The sequence below is a fragment of the Habropoda laboriosa genome, unplaced genomic scaffold, assembly GCF_001263275.1.
Source record: "Habropoda laboriosa isolate 0110345459 unplaced genomic scaffold, ASM126327v1 scaffold33, whole genome shotgun sequence".
NCBI classification, from domain to species: domain Eukaryota; kingdom Metazoa; phylum Arthropoda; class Insecta; order Hymenoptera; family Apidae; genus Habropoda; species Habropoda laboriosa.
In genome coordinates this window covers 213,331-236,341 of record NW_017100187.1, presented here as the reverse complement: position 1 = coordinate 236,341, position 23,011 = coordinate 213,331, and the positions used below count along the sequence as shown (strand labels likewise).

General features: G+C 40.9%; 2 protein-coding genes across 3 annotated transcripts in view; one reads left to right on the top strand and one right to left on the bottom strand.

Moving 5' to 3' along the window:
- The window catches only part of LOC108579543 (NACHT and WD repeat domain-containing protein 2), a 16,736-nt gene extending 7,046 nt beyond the window's left edge, over nt 1–9,690 (bottom strand). The window contains exons 1-11 of the mRNA XM_017943105.1: nt 9,588–9,690; nt 9,428–9,516; nt 7,766–7,882; nt 7,225–7,428; nt 5,510–5,654; nt 5,218–5,443; nt 4,420–4,618; nt 2,548–2,790; nt 1,368–1,565; nt 981–1,120; nt 315–917 (exon numbers count right to left, since the gene is read on the bottom strand). Of these exons, the coding sequence (XP_017798594.1) occupies nt 315–917; nt 981–1,120; nt 1,368–1,565; nt 2,548–2,790; nt 4,420–4,618; nt 5,218–5,443; nt 5,510–5,654; nt 7,225–7,428; nt 7,766–7,882; nt 9,428–9,516; nt 9,588–9,690 (2,267 nt within the window). The remainder of the gene's footprint in view (nt 1–314; nt 918–980; nt 1,121–1,367; nt 1,566–2,547; nt 2,791–4,419; nt 4,619–5,217; nt 5,444–5,509; nt 5,655–7,224; nt 7,429–7,765; nt 7,883–9,427; nt 9,517–9,587) is intronic.
- Nucleotides 9,691–10,454: 764 nt separating this feature from the next.
- On the top strand, nt 10,455–22,949 carry LOC108579542 (transformation/transcription domain-associated protein). 2 transcript variants are annotated; one of them, XM_017943104.1, is made up of 10 exons: nt 10,455–10,553; nt 10,693–10,992; nt 11,074–11,262; nt 11,344–16,669; nt 16,808–20,460; nt 20,544–20,718; nt 20,789–21,020; nt 21,102–21,744; nt 21,847–22,060; nt 22,140–22,949. In XM_017943104.1, the coding sequence occupies exons 1-10, from the start codon at nt 10,455–10,457 to the stop codon at nt 22,481–22,483; spliced, it is 11,175 nt and encodes a 3,724-aa protein (XP_017798593.1). In that variant the 3' UTR covers nt 22,484–22,949. The 2 variants fall into 2 exon arrangements, with proteins under 2 accessions (XP_017798593.1, XP_017798592.1); XM_017943103.1 differs by having other exon boundaries at nt 11,344–20,460.
- The last annotated feature ends 62 nt before the right edge of the window (nt 22,950–23,011 follow it).

Here is a 23,011-nt window from a genome sequence, read left to right as displayed (position 1 = left end):
AATTTCATTTTCTCAAGATTTCAAATTGAAATTAGAATATAAAATTTAATTCTTCGAAGATTTAAAATTCAACTTGGAATAAAACTTGATTCTTTCAAACTTTAAATTAAAACTGGAATAAAATTTGATTTTTTCAAGACTTACAATTAAAATTCGAATATAAAATGTAATTTTTCTTTACCTCAAAATTAAAATGAAATTTAGAAGCCATCTTTATCACTGACAACATTTCCACCACGCTCTCCCCCAAATTTCTACCACGCTTCACCCTCGCTTTCCCAAGTCAAAGGGTCAATCCCCAAAAAATCACCCACCTGTGCCTCTGAATCTCGGTGTACTTAAACGGCTTCGGTCGTCCACCTCCCCATATCCCAAGATAATAATCAGCGATCATCGAATGAAAGTACATAGCCATGTTCATATTCTTAAAGTATCTCTCCTTAGCAGTGTCTCTGAACTGTCTATGATACCAATTAAGCACGCTAACACCGTCAGCCTCTCGTTCGCTCAGATAATTCGGCAAATCGTTTCTTATCCTGGTCCAGAGCAACGGTGGGATTCGCCTAACCGGTGGTAAATGATACTGATACACATCGTCCAGCACTTTATCGTCCAGAGAGATCAAATCTTCCAGTTCAGACTCGGATAACCCAGATTTCGCCGCGGTAATGTAAGCCAACGCGTGGAAAACCAGAATCTTCCCGTGTTGCTTCTCGATTCTTTCGAACAACATCATTATACTGTCCATCACTGTGCACGTTAAATGAGTGTCCGCTGGTTTGGTGTAGCTTCTCCATCTGTAGATCTCCGCGAAGACCAGTTTCACGAAGATCGGCAAGGAACACTTGGATATAGCGTTCGCCACGAGTCGCCATTGATAGTTGTTCAGATCTCTGTGAGCTGTCTTCATCCACATTCTGCGGGAGAATGATTCGTGAAAGGGTAGTGGGAATGTTCTCGAGGATCTTCTGTTTTTCTACCTTATCACTTCCATGGCTAGATCTTCGCCCAAAGCGACTACCTCGATGAAGTTTTCTTCGGTGTCGATCATTCTGCGCAGCAATTGGTAGTCCCGAGAGATCACTGGATTCGATTCCTCGGCGGCGCAGGAGAGAATCATCTGAAATTTTTAGTTTATATTCTATTCTATTATACGTCTATTTTAGAAATTTCAGAGTCGAGTAATTTATTTTTTCTTCCGTGTTAATTTGAACAGTGCAGAGTATTGTTGTTGTTGTCGTTGTAAGGGTGGAAGGAAATGTGACTTTTCGTGTGAACAGAATGGAATTTAGAAATTTGGTACTTTGGAGGGTTTTTGAGTGACATCGGTGGATTTTTTGATTAAGTTTTCAAGCAATTTTGTGTACCTTGCAGTTAATTGGAAGTCTCGTAGGCAACCATGATAGTTTATTCCCTTGAACACCGGTCAGTTGGTCTACGCTGTCGAGAAATAGTAAAATCGGCTGTTCGTCTGTAGCCAGGGTCAACAAGTACTTGAAGAAAGCAGTTAAAGGTACCAGATCGTCGGGAATTTCTTCGAAAGGCAACATGAAGTTGTAGGAGATCTAGGATGAAACGCTTGCGTGAGTTTGTCGTACTTGTGCTTAGGAAAGTGGTTTAATTGAAAGTCAAAAATGTAAAAACTATTGAATTCGTCCTTTCCTTTATGAGATAAATAAAATCAGTCATATGGAAAAAGTATTATAAAAAATTTTACGTTTATCTATCTAATTTTGATAAATTACGTACGAAAATAACAATTTTCCTCTCAAACAGTGACTCTTTTACCTAAAATCACTCAGAAAAATCAGTCGTATGGAAGAAATATTATATAAAATTTGATGTTTATCTAATTTTGATAAATTACATATGAAAATAACAATTTCTCTCTCAAACAGTGATTTTGTAAATCTAAAATCACTCGGAAAAATCAGTTGTATGGAAGAAATATTATATAAAATTTGATGTTTATCTAATTTTGATAAATTACATATGAAAATAACAATTTCTCTCCCAAACGGTGATTTTTTAAATCTAAAATCACGCGGAAAACTCAGTCATATGGAAAAAATATTATAAAAAATTTTCAGTTTATTTAATTCTAGTAAATTACATATGAAAATAACAATTTCTCTCCCAAACGGTGATTCTTTTACCTAAAATCAGTCGTATGAAAAAAATATTATATAAAATTTGATGTTTATCTAATTTTGATAAATTACATATGAAAATAACAATTTCTCTCCCAAACGGTGATTTTTTAAATCTAAAATCACTCGGAAAAATCAGTCACACGGAAAAAATTTGAAATTATCTAATTTCAATAAATTACACACGAAAATCTCATTTTTTAAATCTAAAATCACTTGGAAAAATGAGTCGTGTGCAAAAAATGTTATATTTGCCTAATTTCAATAAATTCCACATGAAAACAACATTCGGCGATCTTTCCATCTAAATATCTCGAATCGAAAGACACTCGACCAATGCAATTTTCCTAATCACCTCTTTTGCATATTTAATTAGAACGATAACTCGAGCACTTACTTGTTGACAAATGGAAATTAACGTAGGTGTCAAAGCGCTGCTATCTGGAGTGGTGCCAAGGAATCGAATGATGTTAATTGGCTTTTTACCAGTGAGCCACGTGCTGCTCGTCAATCCTGCACTCTTAGCTAATAAAGATGTTTTCCCGCAACCACCTTCTCCGTAAAGAACCAAAGGTTTATCGCTATCCCCCAACATGTACTCTTTGATTTTCACCAAAGTGTCTTCTCGGCCGTAGAACACCTGAAAATTGTCTCATAAACAACTTGCTGCGACTTACCGATCCTTTTGCCTCTAATTAATTACTCTGTTTCAATCAATTCTAAATTGTGTCGATTCATTTTCATCGATTTCTAATTCAACCAATTAATTTCTATCAATTTTTAATTAAGTTCGTTAATTTTCATTGCTTCGTTAACTTTTACCTGAACCAATCTTTCGGTGAGAGTTTCGAGACTTTCACGGCCCGGATTGATATGAGTTGAATTATCTGAGGCTTCCGGGTGTAAGCCGTGTCCAGAAGAATCAAACACCGATATTTAATTGTTCGATCAATTAAACATCGATTGGTCGAAATGAATCGTCGAATGAATTATCAGTAGGGGGAGTTCCCCTAGCACCGGACGCTTAAGGCTCCTCTTAAATAAATCTCTCTACCTGTGCACGCGCGACTGAAACGCGTGGAAAACTTATCTTTATTCCTTTCGTCTCCTCTAGGAGTTACGTCAGCAAGGGGACGATTTTATGATACGTGATTTCTAGTTAAGCAAACCTTTATTTTTCATTTAGCAGACTGGTCTGCAGCCAACATGCGGCACCTAGAATTTCTCAAATATTAAAGAATAGGCTATTGTTCAAGGTATCACGAAGTCAGTTACCGAGGCCTCTCCGACCTTCCGAACGAGTCGGAGAGTCGACCTGGCCGGGGTTTCCCCCCTTGTCAAATTTCCGTCCAGCAAGGACCAGCTTCGAAACCTCCGCTCCAAGGACGGGGGTGATACGAGGTTGGTCACTTAGTCATTTTAACCTTTTAACTCTCCGACCTTCCGAACGAGTCGGAGAGTCGACCTGGCCGGGGTTTCCCCCCTTGTCAAATTTCCGTCCAGCAAGGACCAGCTTCGTAACCCCCGCTCCAAGGACGGGGGTGATACGAGGTTGGTCACTTAGTCATTTTAACCTTTTAGATACGGTACGCCACTATAGTGGCTTCCGCGGATGGCATCAATTGGAACGGTACGCCACTGTAGTGGCTTTCGTGGATAGCACCAATTTGGACGGTGCGGACACTGTAGTGACTTTCGTGGATATCATGATTTTCGACGGTATTATACGTCTTTTGCTTTATTTCGCATTTCCTGGCAATATCGAAGCTGTCGTTGAAGAGTACACGTGTCAGAGAATCGTCATGAACGATTTTTGTGCCATCCGCGTCCAGGCGCGCTGTCCCAGGGGTACCCACTTGCGGACGAGCACGCCGTACCTAAAAGGTTAAGAACCTCCCTTCGCGTCCCTTCTTCAAATTTTAGAAGACTCGATAAGAAGGCCGACTCAGCTTAAGACCAGGAGTGTGGTAGTGCACAGACCTAACCTCAGGAATGGTAAAGAGTCAGTCAGACTCTCGACGCTTCAATTCAATCTTCAGACGGCACCAAGTGCAATATTCGGAAATCAGCACCCGAGTGCTTAACAGTAGCGTTTGATGTAACTAACGTCCGGTGTTAGGTGCCGAACGGCGTTAAGGGAACTCCCCCTACGTCTCCAGACCCTGATTAAGCTAGCTGCAATGCTGGCGAAACGTCGGAATGCAAATTCTTTTGGACACGACTTACACCCGGGAGCCTCGAATAATTCAACTCAATCTTTCAGTGTTACCTTCACAGAATTGTTACAGGCGTGTAAGTGCTGCAAAATTTCCGTAATAATCTGCCCCTGAGCAGAACTGTCTTCCTTTCTCATCGCACGATCCACGAGTTTCACGATATTTCGGTAGAAATGGGTGATAAAGTGCTGAAGGTACTCGCTGTGAGTCTCCGTATCCAAACCTTCTCGACCAATCCACTCTACCGTGTATCTTCAACGCAATATCATACGAAAGTGCGATTAAAATTCTACTTTTACATTCTTCCTTCCTTATTTACTACGTACAAACGTTTCACTTATACACCTATCCCCCGATTTACACGGTACTTTACTTACGCGATTTCACTTTTGCATGGTTTTCTAAATAACGGCTTCTCAGGAATATAAACTGTTAAAAATAAAAGTTTATTCTGCGCACATATTGGTACAGCCAATTTTTTAGTACCGTCCGTTTGTCAACACTGGCATTAAACCAAAAAATGAACGGAATTTCCCCCTTTTTTGCAGACGAAAAGCATTCATTTGCTGCCGCCGCGGATCTTTCATCGGCGACCGGCTATTTTCGCCTTCGTCGACCGCTCGCTCGAAACTAAACCCTGACCCTGAATATTTCTTGTTTTTCATTTTTATTTTACATTTAAAATAACGAATTTAATTCAATCACTGACTAAATTGTGCGCATTTTGTTTTTTCCCCGATTTACACGGTTTTTCGTACAAAAAGCCATGATTTCGATTTACACGGTATTCTGAGGAACCGATCATCCGTGTAAGTCGGGGGACAGGTGTACTTTTCTTCTACAAAAGCTACCTTTGCAGATTCGTGCTCTCGATTTTATCAGGTAGCCTCTCGTCCCTCAAGTTTCCCAACAATTTCGACGCTTCGTTATCCAAACTTCTGTTAGCTATATCCAAGAAGAGACTAGCTTTCCTCAGATTTTGCAGATTTATGTTATTTATGTACCTGATATACGCCAGACAGTGATTTTTCGTGTTCTTCACGTTTAGTATGCCATTTATCACCTCTCTTTCAGTCACTGCACCAAAAATTAACATTCACAAGTATTTTACTCTATTTCCTTTCTCGCGCTGTTTCTCTATACCTGACATGAAATAATTGTGCATAGTGTCTTTGTCGAATTTTCCGCAATTGAACAGAGACTGTGCTCCCTTCCGGAACAATTTCTGCATCTTCACCATGGTGTCCCACCAGATAGCCTGATCTTCTTGCTGCAACTTCGGTATTCTCTGAACGACACACGAGAAAAGTGCTTTTCTCAACAATCTAACCGCTTTATCTCGGTATTTCTTTATTTATATCTTCGTTTCAATACTTGAGCGTGATATTAACGCTTAAAGCGCCGGCTGTTTTGTTGGAAACTTAAGGCGCCGCGAGCTTCGTAGAAACGTGCACTTTTACAAGGTAAAGTAAGATAACTCTTGGAAAAGAGAAAATTCCTACAGGCACAGCGACGATTTTTAGAGATATATATTTTCCGGAACACACATTCGGGCGGGTCCGGCGCTTAAAGTGTTAATTAGCAAATACCGAGTTTCGGTGTAACATTAACCCTTCGCGGTCCAAATAGTCCAGTTAATCCTCGCTCATTTGGTCACTGTATTTCAATATTTCTCTATTCGTATCTTTACTTCGATATTGCAGCGTAATATTAGTTGTAAAATACTAAGTTTCGGCACAGCATTAACCCTTTGCGGTCCAAACAGTCCAGTTAAGGTATTCTAGTCTAGAGTGTCATTTTTAGTCCTTAGGGATTTTTTTGTAAGGAAAGTATAAGTTTCTCGGTATCGGCGTTTTGCACACATATTCATTCATGTTTGAAGAAAGTTCACAATTTTTCTCAAGTGAAAATAATCAAAGCTGTCTGAGTTATGCATCGTTCGATGCGGTCCCTTTAAAAAACACTGTGTCCTACTGGCTGACACGATTCCGCCCATTCTGTTTATCCGAAATGAAACAACCAAGGGGATTCTAGATTAGTACGATTGTTACTATGGTGTGAACCAGAATGAAAAAGAAATAGTGAAAATTTACAAAATGGCGCCACTTTGAATTTTCAATATCGATTTCTTCCACTTTCTTCGTCTTTCAGAGGCTCTAAAAATCGGAAAAATATAGATTTCGGCGTAATTCTGGTTCAGACGATAACGACACACCCACTGAAGGTGCGTGTAAAATTTCGAGTCAATCGGGCAACTAGAACTTGAGATATCATGTCAGCCATTTAGAAAAACGTGGTTTCGAGAAAAACGCGTTTAAAGTTTCTCGTGGCAATTACATGAGAATGGTATTTTTATGATTACAAGCTACATGGGGTCTTCTTTAACCATCTATAAATTGGGCAATTTTACTTCTGCAAACGTCTACTTTCAGAAAATCTAAAGAAAGGAAATCGGTTTTTTTGAAAAGTCTAGACTAGAATACCGCCTTAATCCGCACTCATTTGGTCACTGTATTTCAATATCTCTCTATTCGTATCTTTACTTCGATATTGCAGCGTAATATTAGTTGTAAAATACTAAGTTTCGGTACAGCATTAACCCTTCGCGGTCCAAATAGTCCACTTAATCCGCACTCATTTGGTCACTCTCGGGCAGTACCATCTAGTTCCCCTTTATTTCAATATCTCAGCGTAATATTAGCTATAAAATCCTAACCTTCGCTGTAATATTAATGCATAAAAAAATGGTTTATCGTCATCACACGATATCTGAAGGGAGAAATTCTTGCGTCGAGTCAGACTGGACGCAGCACCGCGAAGGGTTAAATTTCAATTACTTGAAGAGCAAACTCTGTTACTTTATTATTGAAATTCTTCAAGATCGAGGATATCGGTTGCAAGATACTAGTAGGTGGAACCGCGTTGCTGTCCTTTTTGTACCATTTGTCCAAAAGACCGACGTCCGTTCCTTGACCATCCAACTCCGTCTTCAACATTTCTAATTCCGAGCTGAGTACGTACGTTGGGATCGGACGGTAGCCGTATTTTTGACCGAGAAACACCTCGAAAAATCCAAAGAAACTCTCCCTATCTTACCTAAACGAGTACTTAAAAGTTCTGTCAATTTTTTCCCCCTAAATTTAACTTCTCAATTTGGTGCGACTTTTATTGCCACGAGTGGAAGTGGAAAAGTAATCGGAGCTCTCCAGTCTGTAATTTATCGTCGAAAGTTTCAAACTGTGGATTTAAACCTCGAAGAAGAGTAAAACAGAGATTGAAAATTGTTTCAGTGAAAAACTGAGAGATTTTTACCGAGTAAAATTTGATAAATCGCGAGAAATATGGGGAATAGAAAGGACAGAACTTTTGGTGGTATAAATTTTCTGAGTGATTCGGTACCACGAAATTTGGCCCCATCGAGAGCCTCTGGCAATTCTCGATCTCTCTCATGCACAATTCTGTGGTCATATGATCGTCTGTGGCCTCGTCTCGTACACCCCATCGCATATCGACCACCTGTAATTACGTCGTTTAATTAATCTCCACCTTTCCTCCCTTTTCCTCCCTTTAAATTCAGAACCTATCAAACTGTTAAAATTTTTTCTAGAATTAAAGAAAAATCGTTCTTTAAATTGCGTAAATTTTGAGTTAACGCGAAACCACCTTTCCTTCCTTTTCTTCCTTACAAATTCAGAACCTATCAAACTATCAAAATTTTTCTTGCCCAAAGTAAAAATCGCTTTTCAGTATTGCATAAATTTTGAGTGGACGCGAAACCACCTTTCCTCCCTTTTCCTCCCTTTAAATTCAGAACCTATCAAACTGTTCAAATTTTTCCTGACCAAAATAAAAATGATTCTTTAAATTGCATAAATTTCGAGTTAACGCGAAACCATCTTTCCTCCCTTTTCCTCCCTTTAAATTCAGAACCTATCAAACTGTTCAAATTTTTCCTGACCAAAATAAAAATGATTCTTTAAATTGCATAAATTTCGAGTTAACGCGAAACCATCTTTCCTCCCTTTTCCTCCCTTTAAATTCAGAACCTATCAAACTGTTCAAATTTTTCCTGACCAAAATAAAAATGATTCTTTAAATTGCATAAATTTCGAGTTAACGCGAAACCATCTTTCCTCCCTTTTCCTCCCTTTAAATTCAGAACCTATCAAACTATCAAAATTTTTCTTGCCCAAAGTAAAAATCGCTTTTCAATATTGCATAAATTTTTAGTTGATGCGAAACCACCTTCCCTCCCTTTTCCTCCCTTTAAATTCAGAACCTATCAAACTGTTCAAATTTTTCCTGACCAAAATAAAAATGGTTCTTTAAATTGCATAAATTTTTAGTTAACGCGAAACCACCTTTCCTCCCTTTAAATTCAGACCTATCAAACTGTTAAAATTTTTTCTAGAATTAAAGAAAAATCGTTCTTTAAATTGCATAAATTTTGAGTTAACGCGAAACCACCTTTCCTTCCTTTTCTTCCTTATAAATTCAGAACCTATCAAACTATCAAAATTTTTCTTGCCCAAAGTAAAAATCGCTTTTCAATATTGCATAAATTTTTAGTTGACGCGAAACCACCTTTCCTCCCTTTAAATTCAGACCTATCAAACTGTTAAAATTGTTCTAGAATTAAATAAAAATCGTTCTTTAATATTGCATAAATTTCGAGTGAACGCGAAAAACACCCAAAATTTCCCATTATTCGAGTAATCACTTATGACTAATTAAAGAATCCGACGTTTCACGTCACACCGTCTAAAATAGTACCCCTGTGAATCAAAGTTTGGAAAAGTTGTGTCCGTATACACGTAGCAGAACTGGTACCAGGTACGATAGAAATCAATTCTTTCCTCAAGGTCTTCAAATCATGCTTACATAATACAGATTTTGACACTCCTATCTATATCATACTCTACTGTAACACTCAACTCTTATCAATTTATACACATATACAATAATCAGTCGTACGTTGAAAAAATATTTACACACCACCAAAGTACCCCTTAATCTCCGAGCAAAATGACAGATCTCCTAATCGATTATGTCACTGATTACCTGAAACTCTAATCCGTGTTTCTCCCTACAGTAATCCTTCAGCTTAGGGTAACACTGTGCCATCAAGGTGTTTCTCTCCATAGCGGTATCTAAACCAAAACGTTCATCCTTAAAACAAAAAAACACAAAACAGAAATACTAAAATTAAGATAAAAATTACCGGTGAAAGTGGAACTTGTAAATATCCGGACGATTTTAGAGCTAACAGCCGGGAGAGACTTCAAAGATCCCGCGAAGATCGAGTCGATTATTGCTTCGTCCATTTTTCAATTTCCGTATCTTTTCTTCTTATTTTTTTTTTTTCAACAATTTTCTATCGGTTCGTCGAAGTTTCATCAGGTTAGCAGAAACATTGCGAGGATACTGAGATCGTATCCAGAATTTCGTGAGCATTTATAGCCGTTAGGTATATATTCCTTCGCCCCTAACATATCCACGTTCACTTCACCCCCGAAAGATCGCGAGAACCAATCAGCAAGTCTCGCTCTTTCTTCTTTCGCCAACTCGAGCAGGTAGTTTTCACACCTGAGAGATTTCGGACGTGAAAGGTGAGCGATTAATCTAGGAAGCCCGATTAAAAGCGGAGGATAAGAGGCACCGGGGAGTGGTTGCTAAGGGTTGTTGACAAACACGCCTGATCGATTTTTCGGAAGACTATGTAGATTATCTTTCCTCGATTCTGAATTAATGAACTTTGTTTTTTTCTGGAGAGATTAATAGTTTACTTGGAAGTTAGGTGATTATGAGACTTCGAGTACGTTTATTTATTCTAAAGTTACTCTTATGTATTTTGTATATTTTTTTGTTGATTTACTATTAGTAGACTAATAAACGTTTCTTCTCGAGAACGAAGAAGAACGGGTTAATTTTCATTTTTGGATGGGTTGTGTATCAGTTGCGGCATTCTAATTTTGGACGAAATAGTTAAATTGCAATTTTTTTGCAGGTTTTCTAATGGACCAGACTTAGCACGAGCCGAACTTTTGATTAAGCGATCGAAATGGCACCACCTGATCCAGTGACGCAAATGAACACGTACAGATCGTACGTGACGATGCTGGCTGATCCAGTTTCAAAGGACGAATTGAAACTGAAAGCTGCTCAAGAATTGTCGGAGAATTTTGAGGTATCTTAACGTTGTCCTTTTTATTACAGCGAGAAACGTAAGTTGAAGACTGATAAATAACGAGAAATTTATCTCTAAACGACAAAAATTGAATAAGTTTTTTGTAAGAATGTGTGGATTAATCTTGAAATTATTTCAGGTGATCATGTGCTCTTCGCAGTATCCGGCGTTTCTCGATCATATGATGAAAATATTTCTCAAGATACTCCAAGAGGGTGAACCACACTTCATCTCCGAGTACAACATCCAGCAAGTGAGAAAGCTGATTTTAGAAATGATACACCGGCTACCGAGCAACGATTACCTACGTCCGTACGTGAAGCAAATTCTAAGTCTGATGTCGAAATTGTTGGAAACTGATAACGAGGAGAATGTGTTAGTTTGCTTAAGGATCATCATCGAACTGCACAAACAGTACAAACCCACCTTCAATCCTGAAGTGTGTGATAAACCGTTTCTACGTAAGAATAAAAACGAATAGAATAATTATTTCTAAACGAAAAATAATTCCATTCCACAGATACAGTATTTTTTGCAATTCGTCAAATCGGTGTACAGCGAGTTACCAAAGAACCTGCCAAAAATATTCGAGCCTCGACCGCCTTTAAGAGTGAAAGATCTGTCGGAAATAAATATAGAAGCTCTACTGAAAGAAACGTTCACTATCACAGCTATACAAAGCGAGAAGAAAGCGGCAGACGGCACAGTTGTTACCGTATGTATTCACAAAAACAGTCTACCTCGATCTAAATAGATAGAACAAGTTTAACGCGAAACTTTCTTCTTTCAGTACAATTTAATCCCCAAGGCTGTATTATCCCTGAAAGTGCTCCAAGAATTACCAATTATAGTCGTACTTATGAACCAGTTGTACAAACAGAATGTGCATCAGGATGTGTCTGATTTCATCCCACTCGTGATAACAACCATAACTCTGCAACCGAGTCCTCAACATAGAGCGTCGCCTGGTTTCAACAAGGAGGTGTTCGTCGATTTTATGGGTGCTCAGATTAAAACCTTATCGTTTCTTGCATACGTGATCAGAGTATACCAAGATGTCGTCTCTCAGCATAGTTCAATATTAGTGAAAGGTATACTGGGTTTGTTCACACTGTGTCCAAAGGAAGTGGCTCATTTGAGGAAAGAATTGGTGATCGCGTCGAGACACATACTTGCCACTGATCTCAGAAATAAATTTATACCGCACATGGAGTGCTTCTTCGACGAGGATATATTCATAGGAAGAGGCTGGACCACGCACGAGTCACTCAGACCATTAGCATACTCGACACTCGCTGACTTAGTTCACCACGTTAGGCTACTGTTACCATTGAGCGACGTCTCCAGAGCTGTGCACCTCTATAGCAAGAATTTATTGGACCAGAGTCTTCCGACAGCTGTCCAGATGGTTTCTTGTAAATTGCTGATGAACCTAGTGGACACCGTGAGGCAAAGGTCTGACGCAGAGAACAGCACCCAAGGCAGAGAGCTGCTGATGAGAATTCTTCTGGTGTTTGTCTTGAAATTTAAAACGATAGCCAAGATCTATATACCAATTTTACGTAACAAAGCGAAACAGATGACTCCACCGGGTTTGGACATTAAAACGGAGGACGTTAAACCGGTTATTCCAGATCTGAACGACGACAAAGACAGTGGTAAATCGAAATTTGGGTTTCCCTCGTCTCAGGCTATGAGCTACAACGTAGCTGATTATAGGAACTTGGTGAAGAGTTTGGTTCACGGTGCAAAAGCGATCACAGCTAACTGTATCAACAGCAAGACTGGCGAAGTGACGCAGTCTAATCAGTTTCAGACTAAGGAGACACTGGTTTATATTAAATTAGTGAAATGGGCATTGCCTGCGTTGGATATTTACACTATAGGTCCTCCCACTATAGGAACTATTTCACAGCCAGGCAGGCCAGCTCAGTCTCAAACAATCCGAACGAGAGAAGAGAAAGAAGTGTTGGAGCTTTTTGGAAACGTTTTCACCCAGATGAATCCTCAGACATTCCAGGAAATATTCTCCACCTCTATCGACTACATGGTCGAGAGGATCTTCAAGAATTGCGCGTTGCAGATCATTGGAAGTGCCTTTTTATCCAGTCCCACGATATCGTCTACGTTTGCAACTATACTGGTTGAATACTTGTTAGAAAGAATGGGTGATATGGGTTCAAATGTAGAGAGGAGTAACTTGTACTTGAGACTGTTTAAACTAGTATTTGGCAGCGTGTCCCTTTTCCCAGCTGAGAACGAACATATGCTGAGGCCACATTTGAATCAGATAGTCAATAGAGCTATAGAGTTAGCGATGTCTGCGAAAGAGCCCTACAATTATTTCCTTTTATTGAGAGCTTTGTTCAGATCCATCGGCGGTGGTTCCCATGATCTTCTGTATCAAGAATTCTTACCTCTGCTTCCGAATATGTTGGAAGGTTTGAACAGACTGCAATCTGGTTTACACAGGCAGCATATGAAAGATCTTTTCGTTGAATTATGCTTAACAGTTCCTGTGAGGCTCAGCTCTCTCCTGCCTTATCTCCCAATGTTAATGGATCCTCTAGTTTCTGCGTTAAACGGAAGTTATTGCCTGGTGAGTCAAGGACTGAGAACTCTCGAGTTGTGCGTGGATAATCTTCAACCTGACTTCCTCTACGAACACATACAACCTGTTCGAGCTGATCTGATGCAAGCTTTATGGAGAACTCTACATAATCCAACTGATCAAGCTCACGTAGCGTTCAGAGTTCTAGGAAAATTCGGTGGAGGGAATAGGAAGATGATGATCGAGCCTCAGAAATTAGAATACAACGATCGTGAAACCAATTCGCCAGCTATAGTCGTATACTTCCAGGAACCTACTAAACCAATCGATTTTCCTGTGGAGAAAGTGATCGAGACTGCGTTCAATGCTCTAAAGTCTAACAATACCGATCCCTTTTATCGTAGACAGTGTTGGGAGGTGATCAGCTGCTACCTAGCCGCTTCGTTGCGTCTAGACGATAGCAGTACTATTTTGTACAAATTATTCATGCATCCTAGCTTCAAAGAAGGAAAGATTCCTCATCAAAGGGGTCCTCACTATCAGTGCCCAGACGCTGTTGCAAGAAACGTGCAACAGACAGCTCTGACTGGTCTCTTCCTTGCTGCAGAGATCAAAGAATTGAGGAATTCTGTGTTAGGCACTATTGCATCCATAGTTAGACACTACACCATGGTAGCCATAGCACAGCAAGCTGGACCGTTCTGTCTGACTGGAAGACAAGTTAGAATGCAGGGTCAGGATCCACTGGTCTTAATCGACGCTCTGGCTGTTATCATGGGTCACGAGGAGAAAGAATTGTACAAATCTGGACACATAGCGCTGGTTTTAATCCTAGAAACTGCAATTAATATTCTAGGTTCCAAGGAACGAGCCTGTCAGCTGCCACTCATGGAATATCTAGCAGAGAAGATGTGCTCCCTCTGCTACGAACGAGCTTGGTACGCAAAATTGGGCGGCTGCATAGCTATTAAATTTCTCTTCGAAAGAATGGCTACCAAATGGGTGTTGAATCATCTTTTCGTGTTCCTCAAGGCTCTGATGTTTGTGATGATGGACCTGACTGAAGAAGTATCCAATGGAGCCATAGATATGGCTAAAGCAAACTTGGAGAACATGTTGAGAGTCTGTGTGAACCCTGGAATCCAAGATGGGAATACAGAACTGATAGAAGCACAGAACAAAAGTCTCTATGAGGTCACTCATGAGCTAGTGAGACAGGTAACGTCGCCACACACTTTGGTGAGAGAACAGGCTATGGCTTCGTTGAGACTGCTCGCCGAGATACAGAATAAAACAGTCACTGAAGTGATGGAACCGCATAAAGAGGTTTTAGCAGACATGATCCCACCTAAGAAGCATTTACTGAGACATCAACCAGCGAATGCACAGATTGGTCTGATAGATGGGAATACATTTTGCACCACGTTGAATCCACGTCTCTTTACCATCGATTTAACAGAGCACGATGTGTTCTTCCAAGAATTGTTAGCCCTCAGCGAAGCAGAAGACGCTAATTTGAACAAACTGCCGTGTTACAAATCCGTCTCGAATCTTATTCCTCTGAGAAAGTCAGCTTTAAGAGCCTTGGCTGCCTGTCATTACATCGTGGCTTGCAGAGAAAGAATATTTGGCGTTCTCTATAAAGCTCTGGAGAAACCTAACGCAGAGTTGCAAGAAGCAGCCTTCGAATGCATGCAGAAATTCATAGCTGGTTTCCAAATAGACATGCAGTCCGTCCACGCGATCATGCGACCCATGCTGTTGACTCTTGGTGATCATAGAAACTTGAGTCTGAATTGCGTGAAGAGACTTTCCTATTTGACTCAACTGTTCCCTAGCACATTCAGTACAGCTCTCTGTGAACAATTGTTACAGCACTTGAAGAAGCTTTTAGAGAATCTGATTCAGGCGCACAAGGGAATATCGAAATCTGGTGAAAATGAACAGAAGATAGCAACTATTATAGGGATCTTTCACGAGATTCCCGCAGCCACTCCAATATTTATCGACGTTCTTTGCAGGCTGGTTTTACAAACAGAAAAATCACTTATGGTTGAAGTGTCCAGTCCTTTTCGTATTCCTTTGATGAAATTTCTACTGAGGTACCCAACAGAAACTCTGAATTTATTTTTACACGACAATAATATTAAGGATCAGCAGTGGAGCAGGTACTTGGAGTTTTTGATCAAACAGAAAGATGGAAAACCGTTTCGTGACGTGTTGCACAATAGCACAGCGAGATTAATTACTATGTTACTGGCACATTCTCAGACCAATTCGAACCTGTCACAGACCGACGAGAGCGAACTGCAGCATCAAGCTATTAAGATTATCGCCATTCTAATTAAATTCGATGAGCAGTGGCTGTCGTCACAGAGCCAATTAGTCGGTGCATTGAAGCAAATCTGGTGCAACGATGAGTACCAAGCTCTACATAAAAAGGTAGAAAGTGTAGAGTATTGTCACTGGAAGGAGCCCAAATTAATTGTAAAAATTCTGCTACATTATTTCCGCCATCATCCAAACGACATTGATTTATTATTCCAATTATTAAGAGCAACCTGTGACAGATTCATTCCTGATTTCCAATTTTTAAGAGACTTCTTAGAGCACACTGTAGCTCAGGAATACACAGTGGAATGGAAACGAAGCGCTTTCTTCAGATTCGTCGATCATTTCCCAACAAATAATTTATCTCAGGAGTTAAAGGCCAATGTTTTGCAATTAATAGTCATTCCCTGCTTCGCCGTGAGTTTTGAGCGAGGTGAGGGGATGAAATTAATTGGAGGAGCACCCATGCCTTACCAAGACAACCCAGAGAACGTCGTTTCTGTGTTCATCAGTAAAATAATCGACCCAGATAATCCCTTTGGCTCAGCAGACTGTGTTCGTATCTCTTTGCTGCAGTTCTCTTGTCTTCTCGTGGAACAGGCTTCTCAGCACATCCACGACGTCAGTAATAAAAGACAAGGGAACAAACTACGAAGATTGATGACTTTCGCCTGGCCCTGTCTACTGGGAAAGAACTGTGTCGATCCTACGACTAGGTACCACGGTCACTTGCTGCTCAGTCATATAATCGCCAAGTTTGCCATTCACAAAAGGATAGTTCTTCAGGTGTTCCATAGCCTATTGAAAGCTCATGCGCTTGATGCGAGGAATGTGGTGAGACAGGCGTTAGAAATTCTAACTCCAGCCATGCCTGTTAGAATGGAGGATGGTAATACAATGCTGACACACTGGACAAAGAAAATCATAGTGGAAGAGGGTCATTCCATGCAGCAATTGTTCCATATACTTCAGCTAGTAGTCAGACACTACAAAGTGTACTATCCTGTGAGGCATCACTTGGTCCAGCATATAGTGAACTCTATTCAGAGGCTAGGTTTCAGTCCAACAGCGACCATAGAGCACAGAAGACTAGCAGTTGAGTTAGCTGAGGTGATTATCAAATGGGAACTGCACAGGATCAAGGACGAGGCAGAGAGCAATGAGACAGGTGGTAATAAAACTATGATGGGCTCTGTTAAACGACCAATGAACGACGATCCAACTGGTACCAAACGTTTGACCACTCAAGCAGCCACAGGAAGTGCCACTGTGCCTGTGATCTTGCCCAGATTGGAGCCAGGGTCAACAAAACCTATTGAAAGAGCTCATGCTGATGCAATATTGAATTTCTTGTTGAGACTTGCTTGTCAAGTGAACGACGTGACAACTATTCATGGTAATCCTGGTGAACAGCTCTCTAGACGTTGTGTAGCTCTGTTGAAAATGGCCCTAAAGCCTGATGTCTGGCCACAGTCTTGTGATTTGAAACTGGCCTGGTTGGACAAGGTTTTGGCTAGTGTAGACAGCGCTCAACCAAATTATGGCAATATTTCTACTGCTCTTGAGGTCTTGACGTTCTTGTTAGGTGTAATGAAAAGGGAGCAGATATTGGCTAGCTTCAAGCCTCTTCAGAGAGGCATAGGTGCTTGTATAGCTAGCAGTAACACTAAAGTGATTCGTTTGGTTCACGGATTGTTGTCTCGTTTGATGACAATATTCCCAGCTGAGCCAACTTCCTCTACTGTTGCCTCAAAATACGAAGAACTGGACACTTTGTACACAACTGTTGGTAAATTCGTAGTTGATGGCTTGGCGACTTATGAGAAGAATACTACTGCCACTCCAAGCACTTTATTCGGAACTCTGATGATGCTGAAGGCTGCCTGCACGAATAATCCAAGTTACATTGATAGATTGATAACTCCTTTCATGAGAGTTCTGCACAGAATGGCCAAGGATCATCTCCAATCAGCCCAAGCTGAGGCGAATCCTGTTGGAAGTGAATTATTGATCTTAAGCTTGGATCTTGTGAAGAACAGAGTTGTAGTTATGGGAGTAGAGATGAGAAAGTCCTTCATAGGTTCCATTCTCGTTGGTCTGATAGAGAAAACGCAGGATATAAAGGTAATGAAAGCAATCACGAAGATGCTTGAAGAGTGGATGAAGAACAAGAACCCTATCGCGATGAATCAAGCACCCAGCCTTCGAGAAAAGTCTATTCTTCTGGTCAAGATGATGCAGTACGTGGAGAAACGATTCCCTGATGACTTAGAATTAAACAGACAATTCTTGGAGCTGGTTAACTACATCTACAGAGACGAGACTCTCAAATCTTCCGAATTAACATCAAAATTAGAGCCAGCTTTTCTCTCTGGTCTCAGATGCGTTCAGCCACAGATAAGAGCGAAATTCTTCGAGGTGTTCGATGGATCTATGAGAAGACGTCTTCACGACAGACTCTTGTACATCATCTGCAGTCAAAGTTGGGACGCGATAGGTCCTCATTACTGGATCAAGCAGTGCATAGAATTGCTCCTTGTCACTGCTAATTCTACCACTCAGATACAAATGTCGAATCAGGATACTCTGCTACCAAGTGTAACTTCTGTGATAAACATGGCAGACAGTGAAGAGCACAAGAACTTCATGATCTATACTTCAATAAAAGAGGAGCCTCAGGACATCGCAGACAGCAGTGACGTGAAGGATGATATTCTAGACATTGATCTGTCCAATGTGGATTCAACCACTGTTCCTGAAGAGATCACAGGAAAGGCAAGATTAACTCAGTTAATCGCGAAGCAGGGTAAATTCATCAAATACGCAAAGAAGATTAGAACTGAGCAGTTATTGTTAGCCACAGCTCAGCTGTGTCATATGGATACTAATTTAGCAGAACGTGTTTGGTTGGACACGTTCCCACGAATCTGGAGCATCTTAGATGAACATCAGCATAACACTCTAATAGCTGAAGTGGTGCCGTTTATTTGCAGTGGTACACACGTGATCCAGAAAGATTGTCATCCAAGTGCTATAGCCACATTTGTTGAGGCAATTTCTCATTGCAATCCTGCAGTGCCTATGAGGCCTGCCTTGATGAAATATCTGGGTAGATCGCATAATCTCTGGCATAGAATGACATTGAGCTTGGAACAAATGGCGTTTGACAATAGTAATACTCAGTTTAAGATCAAAAGAGAGTCTGACTGTTATGACTTTGAGCCTGATAACAGTCCTCATGCTGAGATTTTAGATTCTTTATCTGATATGTACTCTTTGTTATGCGAAGAGGACATGTGGTCTGGCTTATGGCAGAAGCATGCTCATTACAAAGAGACATTGCAAGCCACTGCCTTGGAACAACAAGGGTTTTTCGAGCAGGCCCAAGGAGCTTATGACGTAGCCATGACGAAATTTAAGCAGGACTACGTGTCCACACCGGCACCGTTCAAAATTCAAAGGGAAGCCATGCTTTGGGAGCAGCATTGGATAAGATGTGCAAAGGAGTTGAGTCAATGGGACTTGTTGTTGGACTATGGTAGCAAAAAGGCTGAGAAGAATCCTTTCTTAATTCTTGAAAGCTCCTGGCGTATTCCTAATTGGACCATGATGAAGGAGGCTCTTGGTCAGGTGGAGCATAATTGTCCAAAGGAGATGGCTTGGAAGGTGAATCTGTATCGAGGCTTCCTAGCCATATGTAACAGCGAGGATCAACACCTGAACGCAGTGGAAAGATACGTGGAGCTAGCTTCTGGCCTCTGTATGCGTGAATGGCGTAGACTACCTCATATAGTGAGCCATGTACATCTACCATTGCTTCAGGCAGCTCAACAGATAATGGAACTTCAAGAAGCCATGCAGATTCATCAGGGACTGTTACATGGAAGAAGCACTTCTCTGCATGACATGAAAGCTATAGTGAAGACATGGAGGAACAGGCTACCAGTGATAGCTGATGATCTTAGCCACTGGTCAGACATCTTCACCTGGAGGCAACATCATTACACGTTCATCTCAAGCCACTATGATTCCCAACAAGACCAGACCACCAATCACTCTATGCTTGGTGTGCATGCTTCTGTTCAAGCTATCATCCACTTTGGAAAGATAGCCAGGAAGCATAATCTGTGTGGTGTATGCCTGGACTCTTTGTCTAAAATCTACACTATACCCAGTGTGCCTATTGTTGATTGTTTCCAGAAAATCAGACAGCAGGTGAAGTGCTACTTGCAAATGGCCTCAGTCAGTGGGAAGAACGAATTACAAGAAGGTTTGGAGGTGATTGAGTCCACGAATCTGAGATACTTCACCAAGGAAATGACTGCAGAATTCTATGCATTGAAAGGGATGCTGCTGTCTCAGATAGGAAGATCGGACGACGCGAATAAAGCCTTCTCAGCTGCAGTTCAGCTACACGACACCCTGGTAAAAGCCTGGGCTCTATGGGGTGACTATTTAGAGCACATCTTCACTAGAGATGCACGTCAGATTTCCATTGGAATCTCGGCCATCACTTGCTTCCTCCATGCGTGCAGACATCAGAATGAATCCAAGTCTAGAAAGTATTTGGCAAAGGTACTCTGGCTGCTCACTTATGATGATGACAAGTTCTCTTTGATGGAAGCTGTAGACAAGTATGCTGTTGGTGTTCCTCCTATTCAATGGCTACCATGGATACCTCAGTTGTTGATGTGTTTGGTCAGACACGAGGGAAACGTGATTTTGAATTTATTGAGTCAAGTTGGAAGGATGTTCCCACAGGCTGTGTACTTTTCTATCAGAACTTTGTATCTGACGTTGAAAATAGAGCAACGTGAGAGATACAAGAGCGCAGAATTGGCTGCTGGGAAGAATCAGGAGGGAGTGGAAGGTCGTGGAGCCGCTGGAAACGTGCAACAACAAGGAGTACCTGAGACGGGACCAATTCGAGCAACGCCACCTATGTGGAGGTGCTCAAAGATCATGCATATGCAGAGGGACATTCATCCGACAATTTTGTCTAGCTTGGAAGGCATCGTTGATCAGGTTAATACAATTTCTCTATATCACTCACTCTCTCTGTCTTCACTTGAAACTGATGAGACAAACGAATAAATCAAATTTTCCAGATGGTATGGTTCCGAGAAACCTGGTATGAAGAAGTGCTGAGGCAACTGAGACAAGGTCTGGCCAAATGTTACGCGATAGCATTCGAGAATCGTGGTGCGGTGAGTGAGGCAACCATAACTCCTCACACCCTGAACTTCGTGAAGAAGCTGGTGTCTACGTTTGGCATAGGAATCGGTAAGCTATCGCTAGCCCTTAATTATTCGAACCAAAAGAAATCGTTAAGGAAGGATTTTCCGAATCCCAGAAAACATATCCTCGTCTCAAAACGTGAACAACACGTTCGGCTCGGCGGCTTCAGAATCTCTGGCGCGCAGAGCTCAGGCTACCGTCCAGGACCCCGTGTTCCAGAAGATGAAGGGCCAATTCAAAAGCGACTTCGACTTCACCGTGCCTGGTGCGAGGCTGCTTCACAATCTCATCAGCAAGCTGAAGAAGTGGATCAAGATTCTCGAAGGGAAGACTAAACAACTACCAAAGTGAGTATATCGCATAAAAGAAATTCCCAAATTATAACCCCATTTGAAGGTTAACCTACCTAAAATTGTAACATTCAACAGGTCCTTCCTGATCGAGGAAAAGTGTCGATTCTTGAGCAACTTCAGCCTGAAAACCGCGGAGGTCGAACTTCCAGGCGAATTCCTGTTACCTAAACATTCACACTACTATGTGAGGATAGCAAGATTCATGCCTAGAGTCGAAGTAGTTCAACGACATAATACAGCAGCTAGAAGATTGCGGATTCGTGGTCATAATGGACGCCTCTATCCCTATTTGGTTGTGAACGACGCTGGACTGGGCGATGCGAGACGAGAGGAACGAGTTTTGCAATTGTTAAGGATGCTAAATCATTATCTGGCCAAACAAAAAGAGACATCTAGGAGGTTCTTACACTTCACTGTTCCACGTGTGGTCGCGGTGTCGCCACAGATGAGGCTGGTCGAAGATAATCCTGCCTCAGTTTCTCTACTGGACATTTACAAACAAGGCTGTGCGAAATTAGGAATAGAACACGACGCGCCTATAGCTAGGTATTACGATAGATTGGCGACTGTACAAGCTAGAGGGGCACAGGCGAGTCATCAGGTTTTGAGAGATATTCTGAAGGAAGTGCAGACGACAATGGTTGCAAAGACTATGCTGAGAGACTGGGCGGTGAAAACGTTCCCCGGTGCCACTGACTATTGGACCTTTAGGAAAATGGTGAGATAATAAAAACATATAAAAAAAATTGTTAAGGAATCATAAGGTAAAGGATTGATTGTGTAAATTTCAATTTAATTCTTTTTCTTCTTTGTTTTACAGTTCACTTTACAATTGTCTTTGGCCTGCTTCGCGGAGTACGTGCTCCACTTGACGAGATTGAATCCGGACATGATGTACGTGCATCAAGATTCGGGTCTGATCAATATTGCTTACTTCAAGTTCGACGTTGACGATACCTCTGGTGAACTGGACGCCAACAGACCTGTTCCTTTCCGGTTGACGCCTAATATTCTGGAATTCCTCACCAGTACAGGTTCGTACATTCTATATTCTTTTATTTAATACAAATAACATAATATGAAACATTTAAAAGAATCGTTATTAATGTACAGGTGTCTCCGGACCACTAACTGCAAGTGCCATTGCCACAGCTCGTTGCTTGGTCCAACCATCCTTCAAGGTGCACACGATTCTCCGTGCAATCCTCCGGGATGAAGTGATAGCAGATCACAATAAGAAGCAAGAAGATGCTGAAAACGCGTCTCAAACCCCGACAGATATGAAAGGCGAGCTTCTAATAACGATGGTCACTCGAGCAGTCAATGCAATCGTTGGAAGGCTGAATTCCTTGGCCAATTTCGATGGAACCGACAGCAAAGTGAGCACTTTGGTTGCTGCAGCGAACAGTCATGATAATTTGTGTAGAATGGACCCGTCTTGGCATCCTTGGTTATAAACGTATTTCTTTCTTTTTTTTTCTTTCATTATCATAGGGCCTACTCGTGCTTCCAAATGTGAACAAATGCGGGGAATATAAATAATGATTATGGATGATTCTAGTAGTTTAGATTTGAATGGTGAGAAACAGCTATAGTCATTTGTATTCTTTGTACTTTGGATCTCTCAACAATTTTTTTTTTTTTTTGTTCATTTGGATATTTGTTGCTTCGTTTCTATGTAATTTCAATTTCAAAGGATGTGTACTGTAAGTCGTGTAAATATTACGTAGAAACGCGAGGGATTATTCAAGATTCACGATCGATCCTTTCGTGAGACACACACACACACACATGTTTATATCGTGTAAAAACTCCCTCGTAACCGAGGATATCTTCGCCTGTATCATTTATTGTACATACTACTTTTAAACGTAAGAGTTATTTATAGCGATTTGTCAAGGAAAAAGTGTTTATAAATCTAAAGAAGGGAAAACTAAAAAGAGAAATAAAACATCCGATTACCTTTTCTCAAATTTGCGTGCCTA